Genomic DNA, 10165 nt, shown 5'->3' with positions numbered 1-10165 from the left:
TTCCATTGTGAGCTGATCCATTCTCCCACTCCACCCCACTCCCCTGCTTTTTTCCCCATAGCCTTTGATATCCTGACTATTCAGGTACCTACCAATCACTGCCTTAAATGCACACAGTGACCTGGCCTCCACAGCCACGCATGATTCCAGAGGTTCACCACTCTCTGGCTAAAGAAATTCCTCTGCATCTCTGTTGTAAAAGGGTTTAAGTTTTTTTTCCCACCCTTAACTACCTGTTCAGCTGCAGCAAATAAGAATTTTGGACCATATTTACATTGTACAATATGTATGATAATAAACTCAAGGTCACTGTAATTTTCCTAAACTAATCCATATCACAATTCATGTAATATCAAAAAAAGTTGATATTTACTGACTGACAGTCTCCATGACCATATTATGGGCATGATAAGATCCTGACTGTAGTTGTTGTGGTCCAGGTGCAACTCTAGCATCTCTGTGACAATGCAAAATTCATTAGATGCTGTATAACCTGTCCTCCAGGAGCAGGACAAATCCAATCTATCTAATTACCAACAATTTTACTTTTAATTATCAGCTTGATGGAAGGAATTATGGACAGTATTTAATAAACAGCATTTAAGAGGTCTATGACCTTCTGAGAGTGGATGTACATCTGTTGTGAATCTAATTTTCGAAAGCCTTTCTATCATTTACAATGCACAAGTTCTATCCGGCATTGAAAATTCTCCACATCTGAGTGAATGCAGATCCAACAGCATTCAGGAAGCTTGACATTTGTCAAATAAAGCAATCTAATTAACTAACACCCGTTTACATGCCCTGAATATTCTATGCCTCCCCTACTAGTATAGCCTATTGGTGCAGCAACTACCCAATGTTTCTTTGACAACACTTTCTAAACATTCATTATCAAGCATCCAGAGGTAGAAAGGGAGGACAGACAGAAAAATGACACTGCCTTAAATCCACCATCCAAATTGTACACATCTTCATTGGAAATGCTTGTATTTCTTCTCAATACTGAATTTCCCAACCTAACAGTATTGTAGGAGTTCCTTCACAAGGACAGAAAGAATTGAAGAAAGCCCATTAGCTCTTTGATAGTAATGAATGTTGACCTTAAAATTATGGCCTTGCAAGTTTTTAAATGTTCAAATGGAGAACTTCATACTAATCATGTGGAATTTATCTCCTCATACCAGGAGCCAATTAACAATTAGTTTGTGCTCAAAAGCCATTCAAAATTAAACCATTCAGTAAATAGTGCTAAATTCCACAGTAAATTCAGCCCTGTGAAAATATGCTGCAATTAGAATTTCCACATTTCAAAGTCTATTTGCCTACATTGTTTCACAAAAGTGTAAGAATTCCCCTTTTCAAAATAACCAGGAACAAATTCAGTTCTATTAATTCCTTCACAGAATGAAATTCAAAGTATCACTTTTCACCACTTAACTGTTTTCCTGTGTATTTTTTGTTTAGAATGTTGGCTGTCCAAATTGTGATATCGACTATTTGTTTAAAACACGCACGAACGCACACACAAACGCACGCACGCACGCACGCACGCGCGCGCGCGCCGCCAACCCCCCCTTGATGGATCTTGTCAAACTCCTTGCTAAAGTGGTGCTCAAAGGGCTCCAGACCAAAATGTTGGTTATGTATCTTTATCTTTGCTTTATAAAGTATACTGTTTGACCTGCTGAGTTTCTCCAGCATGATATTTTTACTTCAGCCATGTTGTTTGCAGACTTCTGTGTTTTACTTCTGCAAGCTAAGAGATGGGCATTTAAATTTGAGGTTAAATAGGAACCTCCTTACACAAGGTGACGAATCTCTGGAATTCACTACCCTGGAGAATTGTGGAGGCTCAATCATTGAAGTTTGTTAATATTTTTTTAAAAATTAGGAAATTGAGGGCTTTGAGGAGGAGCGCAGAAGAGATGAGTCCTGGGGTAGGTTAGCCATAGTAAAATCGAATGTCAGGATGGACAGGGGGCTGAATGGCCTGCTCCTACTTTTCTTTAGACATACAGCACAGTAACAGGCCCTTCCCACCCACAATCCAGTGCCACCTAATTAACCAACAATCCCCATATACTTTTGAATGGTGGGAGCACCTGGAGGAAACCAGACATGGGGAGAATGTGCAAACTCCTTACGGACAGCTTTGGATTCAAACCTGAGTCACGAGCTCTGTAACAGTGTTGCACTAACACTATGCTAACTGTGCTGGCCATTTCTTGTATTATGTTATCACAGGGGTGGGCAACCTTTTTATAAAAAATAAAACACATTCTACCTTAAGTAATCCCTATTCCATAACTGTTCTGTGATTAGTAAGGGATTGCTTAAGGTGGTATGTGAGTGGGAAGGGAAGGTTAGGAACCACTGCTCTAGACCCAATTGTTACTGAAATATTTTACTTGAGAAAAATTGTCATTGGCCCATTTCCTTTGGAGTTATGAAATCGTGCATATAAAAAGTCAATTAAGTACCATTTTAATATCTTCATTGCATTTTAAAAACAAATTTTTGCCATTCTGTCCTTACCTCCCATATCATCATCTTCTGGCTCTCCATCCCCCTGTTGGATGATGATTGTTCCTTTTGGTCAGTATGAGGATACCCCACTCCTCAGAAAGGAGCAGCATGTATGTGAATGGATTTTAGCTGAGCAGGGGGTTCCACAGGTCCAGACCTACCCTCTTGACATCCATTCCCAGATCCAATGGCATGATGAGGTCCAAGATGGCTAGGCGAAGTTCTGTTGCAGTGAATGGCCAGACCAAGCTTCGATGCAAGGGATGCCCTTTCAGCGCTTCAAGACACGTGTTTGCTAGATGGCTGTTGGCCCTATGAGAGGGTTCATCCACCCTTTGACAGGTCTTGTTATTCTCCCACATATAGATTAACCATACAAAGGACGTTTTGCTTTTTCAGATTATACTATATTACAGCCACTTAAAGACAAGAAATACAAAGGAAAGTGGCAACTTTTTATAGTGCAAGGCCACATGTTCTCTAGAACATCAAACTAATTTTGTTCCATCCAAAAATGTGTAATGTCTCAAACACATGCAATTCATTAGTGATTTCCGACCTCGCACCCATGTGTAAGAGTGCAAAGTATTAAATTATATTGGTGGGGAGAAGTGCAGTGGAAACGTTAGAAAATGTACTCAATGTCTTTTCATACTATGTGTATGCATTGTTGGAAAAGAGGAAGAAAAAAGATTTAATGGAAACTATTTAAAGAAAGCATGAAACTGACTTGGCCACTTCCTTCCCTGCCTTTTGAAAGGCTGTCATTCTGGCCCTATCTTTTTTACTTCTCCTAGTTTTCTTGACAGCTTTTGGCATCTGCTCCTATAATTGATGTGCTTTGTGCTTTTTATATTACATTAGAAATCTAAACCTTCGTAGTTGTAGGGACAGCAGCCTCATCCATCTCATTCATAATAGCTCATCTCATTCCAGTATTTAGATATGGATGTTTCTACATACTTGATGTTTACATGGCCTCACAAACATACATGGATTTTCTTTCAACACTAGTTGTCTTGACAGATATTAGTGTATCATTAGGGTTTGATAAAAGGTTACAATTTTAAGCAAAAGAAGCAAAACAAAATAACAAAAACAAGGTTTATCAGAAATTACCACTGGCTCAGAAATTCTTGTGTGTAGAGCAATGGTTTTGTGAAACTATTAAGTCATAAAACTGGTCACTGTGGTTGTGCATTAGTCTGGGCTCTGTGCGTTTCATTTGCTTGATCACAGATGTGTCCTGAAACCCAACTTAATTATATATGTTTTTACATGGCTTTTATCAGACAGGTCCAAATCTGCACATCCAAGAAGGAACTGGCATGGTGGTTTTTGTAATGGCATCCCTTTAATATTTTCCTGGCCCAGTACTCCTATCCTACCTCTGTCACTGACCACCTGCTCATGTTCTTCAATCCTACCACCCCTGTTGACTTAATCCTATGAAAATTTGCCCTTGTCTTTTAGCTGTTTTCCTTCCTTCCCCCTGAAGGTGATGCTATAGCAGGCTAGTCTTCCCACACTGATGTGCAAATGACATTTCTCCTTGCCGCTTACCAGTGAGATTATAACCTTGTTCTGTTACTTGGACTGTGATTATTTGTCCAATTGCTCCAGTAGATTTAGAATTGAAGTTGACCAGAAGGATCACTTGAAAATGCCCAAGACATAGAATATTGATTTTAAATCTGAGATATGTTCAACACATCTTGATATTGGCTTGTTCTTGTCAGTGAAATGTTCTCTTCATCATTGCAAGACTTGAAAATTATGTCAATAGTGGTTGCACCAAGTATTTGCCTCAGGCTGCCAAGCATGACTGTTATATTTCAGTGTCTGTGGGAAATGCTCTCTGTTGATGAAGGTCAATCCATTATTGATTAGTGCAGGAGATAGTACAGACAACAGCCAGAGTGTAGACAATATATTGTTTTAATACTTTAATAATCTATTATTTTTCTCCAGGCATGGTGAATGGTGGAAAGCCAAGTCTCTTGTAACTAGGAAAGAAGGATTTATTCCAAGTAATTATGTTGCTGCAGTCAACACACTAGAAACTGAAGAGTATGTTGTTACTGTTTTTTAATTTCAAATTCAATTCATTTTTGCTTAATATCATGTGCAAATTAAATGTTTGAACTCTTGTTATTTTTCAGGTGGTTCTTTAAGGATATCAGCCGCAAAGATGCAGAGAGACAGTTATTAGCACCTAGAAATAAAGTTGGTTCCTTCCTCATTAGAGAAAGCGAAACATCAAAAGGTATGACCTTAATTTTGCCTTTAGTTTCCACATTTCATTAAGGAAACTGGTTTTAATGTGACTCTGGTTTGCCCATCTAGTCCTCTGGATTTCTCTCTTTTGTTCATGTGTGCTGAAAGCTATCACATTTTTGTTGTCATGTTTTCCTCAACATTTCAATTCTGGAAATCAGTTCACTCTTGGTTCTGCATGAAATGTTCACACTACCATGAATTTCTGAACAGAGTATTGTGAACATGTTAATTTTGAGCTATCACATTAATACAAGGAAAAAATATAAGAATTAAAATATCTATAAAGATGCATAAGTATATTTTAAAGGATTGGATATGCTTCAGGTTTTGTTTTGGATAGCAAGAAAAGAAAGCTTCTCTTTGGGAACTAGGATCTCCATTAAATTATTCTGATTTTTGATGTTAAGACATGTTTATTTCTATTCTACTTGCAAAATTCTGCCTTGATTCAATCCACTTCAAGATAGATTTATTTTCATTGTGCGATGACATTGTTTAATGGGTTTAATGTATCATATATGTTGAACGTTGAGTGGGTGGGGAGGGGGCTGAAGGAGGGAGGGAAGGGAGGGGGGAAAAGGGGAGAAAATGACACTGTGTATATTTAAGAGGGAAATGTTTGTGTGTATTTTGGTCAGTATGGTTCATAGTGTGAAAAACATTTTTTTTAAAAAAGATTGATTAAGTGAAAGGTTGACAAATAGAGTCATTTGAGTTTTCTGGCACAGAAACAAACACTTCAGCCCATCTTATCAATCCTGAGTTGTCATCCCAGCTAATTCCAATTGTTTACGTCAAGCCTCCTTCCCTCCAAACCTTTCCTATTCATGTGCCTGTCCAAATATCTTTTAAATATTAAAATTGTACCAGCCTCCACCACTTCCTCCAACATTTCATTCTCTACACCTACCACCTTACGTGTAGAAAAAGGTGATCCTCCAGTCCCTTTTAAGGCAAGGGAGGGAAAGGATTTGAACCTATATCCTCCAGCTTTTGATTCTCCTTCCCTTTGCCCCTCAAGATTTTATAAATCTCTAATGTCCTCTCTCAGCCTCCTATGCTCTGGGGAGAAAAATCCCAGACTATCCAGCCTCCCCTTATAATTCAACCCCATTAGTCCAAATAACAATCTTATGAATTTGAAAGTAAACAAGAGGTATTCAATTCTGAACCAGTGAAGGACATGGCCAAGCATTTTCTTTAAATAACAGTGGTTCAACAATGTTTCGTGGTGAAAGACATCCTTGACCTTCTTTTGGTTATGGCCCCCTTGGGACTCTGCTCAGAGTTTATGGTGAAGGAGTCAAGTTTACTTGGCTCCTTCTGTACTTCTACAAACTACATAAAAAAACAAAAAAAATGAATGTTATGTGAGTTTAAAAAAAAAGCAGACTTTCACTTAAATGAGCTGTGGCCTCCATGGCCCCTGTTCAGAATGGCTGTCCCAGAGCAGAGCAATACATTACAACATTTAATTTAATGTTTGAGAAGGTTATGCTTAATGATCAAAGGGTTGCAATATAAAGGTTCGGAAGTGAAGAGTTTTGCTATTGCTTGTACTACATTTGTACAACAGCTGCAGTAATTTGATCAAAAGTTTTAGGCTTTCGGATGGAATTGATGTTAGATGCCTTTTTCTCTTAATTGTGAGGGAGCGGTGAGGGGTGGGGGTTTGTTGTAAATTCAGGACATTCAAAGAAGTGTGTCAGAACCAGACAAAATAAATTTTTGATGGAAAGTTGGTTTATCATCCGATTGCCCAAGTACAACCTGACGAAATAATAAAAAGCCGTTGATATTAATTTATATAACCATTTAAAATATGTCTGGTAGATAGCTCAGTGATTAGAGCACTGCTATTGTAAACCAGGGGTTACAAGTTTGTTTCTCGCTGGGGCCTCATTTCTGTGAGGGGTGCTTGACAAAGTGGGGCTCTGCCTTCTTTACAGAAGACAAAGTTAAAGAATTTCATGTATGTTACATTCTAAATGTAACCTTTATCCTTTTATTTACTAGGCAGCTGTATTAACTGACATGGAGTCAAATGATGGATTTAAGGTCCAGGTTATCTTTTCTTATTAAAAGCCAGATAGTCAGGACTAAAAGTCTTGTTCCTTCTCCAGCATACCTCTACACCCGAATCAATTATTGCCATTCAGCACATGACCTTTTAAAATCCCATAATTTAATGATGGCTTCTTAGATATAAAAATGCAAAGATAATTTACTATTAACACAACATACTTGATTTACTACTAACCTCTCTTTAATTTTGTTTATTTAGCTAGCTACTCACTGTCAGTGAGAGATTTTGACCCTCAGATGGGTGAGGTGGTTAAACACTACAAGATTCGATGTTTGGACAGTGGAGGATTTTACATTTCGCCTAGAATTATGTTCAATGACCTGAATGAGCTAATTAAACATTATCAAAGTAAGTGTTAACAGTTTTTGTATTTTGTACCTGAAATGTTAAATGATGCAGGCACACTAAAAACCAATCTAACAATTTTTTTAAAACATAAAATACCAAAATCTGTTTGTTAGTTTGCCAATATATTTTTCTATATATGATTTTTTTTTAATGTTGGATCTCTTTTGCCCTACCTAATTTTGGCTTGAGTTTAATTAGTAAACTAATATTTTCCTCATATGAAATAAAGAAAGACTTTGTCATCTATCTGATTTCCTCAAAAGCATTTTGACAAATTATCATAATTGAGCTGGATTATGCTGGACCAAGCATATCACATTCACCTCTCGCCAACTGTTGCATATTAAGATGTAAACTATCTAAAAAGATGTAATCAAAATAATGTTTGAAGGAAACATTTGTGATTTTAGGGAAGATTTCCAATCTGAAGCATTACTGCATGAAAAGCATAGCTGTTGGAACTTGGTGCACTCTACCTCCACACTCCCATACACAGATGTGGATGTTTGGAGTAGGACCTTTATTCACAGATCCCGGCCACCATTCTCGGCAGAATTGCTGGCTAGTTGTTCACACAATCCAGCGCTGGTTGCGTGTGCCACACTGGACTCAAATCCACCTGATTACCTGGGACAGAGATAAAAGCCCCGGAATTTCCTGATGATCTTCCAACATGCTTGCCTGTATTTGCCTCAAGTAGATTTTTAATGGGAAGATCCTGAAAAAAGCAATGCCCACCTTGGTTGACAGGACCTTCCAATTTTTAATTGTGTCACTTTGTAGAGCCAGAATAAACCCATCAATAGAAAATGGTTCAGTTAGATAAACAATATTCCCAGGCTTGATAAACTGTCAGAAATATCAAAAATCATATCATTGAATTTCTTGCATTAACTAACATTTAAACATAACTTCAAAATGAATAGCACCATAAAACAGAGATTGTCTTGAAGAATATAAAGGAACACAGAGCAAAATAACTAAATTGCATTGTTTTTCAAACTTTATTTAAGATTTTCAAAAAAAGTGCATAATATAAAAATCAGAAAGAACTACAATTAACCCCAACCCACCCACCCCCCCCCCACCCTCAACAGACCCTGCATACAAAAAACATAGTTAAAAAAAACACATACAGTAATTTAAGATATTACTAAACCCATACATTTCAAATAAGGCGACCACATCTTAATATTGAAATTATAATCATCATACAAACTAGATGTTATTTTTTCCATATAAATGCAAGATCTCAACTCATTATATGCCAATGAGCTACATTTACCTCAACATCATTCTTCCATGAAATTGCCTTTGTCATTAGTAGGTCGAGTAAATTGTATTAAAATGAATGTTTACCACGAATTCAGAACCTTTTTCAGTCGATTCCTTGCTTACTTCCGAAATCATTTTTTCAGGATTTAAATAAAGCAGTACGAGAATTTTTATGGAAGGGGAAATTAGCTGGAGTAGCATTATATAAATTGACTTGGAAATATGGTTTGGGGGGGTTTACAATTGCCTCATTCTCAAAATTATTATGAAGCAGCTCAATTAAGATTCATTAATCGTATGTTGGGTGTTTCGTATCCTCCTACTTGGGCTAAGGTAGAATTGGCTAGCATTTCAGAATCTTATCCGCATCATTTTATATTTAAGTGGAAACCTGTTTTATTATAAAATGCATTTATTTTCATGTAATTTTATTTTTTAATTAGTTATCTGAAATTATCATTCTCATCACAGCCATTCCTTTCCGTTGAAATGAATGGAGTTGCTGAATCTACACAAGATGCAAGTTCAGCAGGCAGTTTGCCTCGCATAATCTAAGCTGGCATTTTGCCACTGGACTCTGACAGGTTCAGCTTTGGGAAACAGAAAGGAAATCACCAATTAATACATCTTAGGAAGATTGTGACATTTGTGTTCATGCTTATTTGCATGAGGGCCCTGGATTTCCTGAAGGGAAATGCCGTGCCGGAAAATCTGAGCATGTGGTGAAAATCCTGGCTCATATGGGGAACGATGAAGTTGGAAGAGGGGATATACAGGAAATTCTTGTATGACTGCAATATTCTTCCCCATTATGAGGCACTCATATACAAGCCAGGATACCACCTGGGTCTTGCTGTAACTCTTTTATAATGGGTCTCCGTCCAATTCAGAAATTACTTGAGAAAACACAATTGCATGAGCCCATTCCCTGTTCCCAGAAGTCCACAGATTTCTGGGGAAGAATCAATATCTAGATTTGGCCTTGTAGAATTAAAACTTGTGATTTATTTATCCTCCTAATCTAATTAATAGAAAAAACTGAATTCAATCACATTCTATTTCTCTTCAAGTCTGTAGCTTTCTAAAGTGTATGAATCAGAACCAACATTATAAAAAAGGATACTTTAAGTTACAAATTGATCTCAAGGGCAACATTTCAACCTTTCTGAAACTTGTTACCCAAATATGAGCAGATCCAATCCAGATAATATTGAAATTGAAGCCTGAAACATAAAGGCATGCTTTCTCCAAGGTGTGCAGCCAAATGCTCCATTTTCACAGTTATCGGTACAATATGTATATGCAGTGGAATGCTTAAATGTGTCTACCTGTTTAATATCCATCCTCAAAGAGTACATGTGTGTTGCATATTTCCCCAACCCAACACATCCAAACCCATGCATAATTATTGTCTATCTCATTCAACCTTTTTTCCAATAAATAACATTTTCAAAAGAAAACCTTTTCTCAGTCTATATACCACTGATGCCAGGGACATAAAAACAAGATAAGCCTTGTTTTTATGGTATCATATAATGTTGTTACTTTTTCCACTGTTATGGTGAGATCTTGATTAAAATGTGGCTAAATTTGCAAGATTCTTTGTGTTAGGTGTTTTTTTTGAAAATTCTTAATTGTTACCCATTA

The 10165-nt window shown here is 37.1% G+C and overlaps 1 protein-coding gene across 8 annotated transcripts in view; it reads left to right on the top strand.

Moving 5' to 3' along the window:
- The window catches only part of lyn (LYN proto-oncogene, Src family tyrosine kinase), a 108268-nt gene that overhangs the window by 39443 nt on the left and 58660 nt on the right, over window positions 1-10165 (top strand). For all 8 annotated transcript variants that reach the window (XR_011352313.1, XM_069921471.1, XM_069921474.1 and 5 more), the window contains exons 5-7: window positions 4501-4599; window positions 4692-4795; window positions 7094-7243. Coding sequence is in view for 7 of the 8 variants with exons in the window: in XM_069921471.1 (XP_069777572.1) it covers window positions 4501-4599; window positions 4692-4795; window positions 7094-7243 (353 nt within the window). In the remaining variant the exon portion in view is untranslated. The remainder of the gene's footprint in view (window positions 1-4500; window positions 4600-4691; window positions 4796-7093; window positions 7244-10165) is intronic.

The sequence above is a fragment of the Narcine bancroftii genome, chromosome 2 (genome assembly GCF_036971445.1).
Source record: "Narcine bancroftii isolate sNarBan1 chromosome 2, sNarBan1.hap1, whole genome shotgun sequence".
NCBI classification, from domain to species: Eukaryota; Metazoa; Chordata; class Chondrichthyes; order Torpediniformes; family Narcinidae; genus Narcine; species Narcine bancroftii.
Note: the sequence above shows the minus strand (reverse complement) of the source record. Positions and strands in the feature narration are given on the sequence as shown.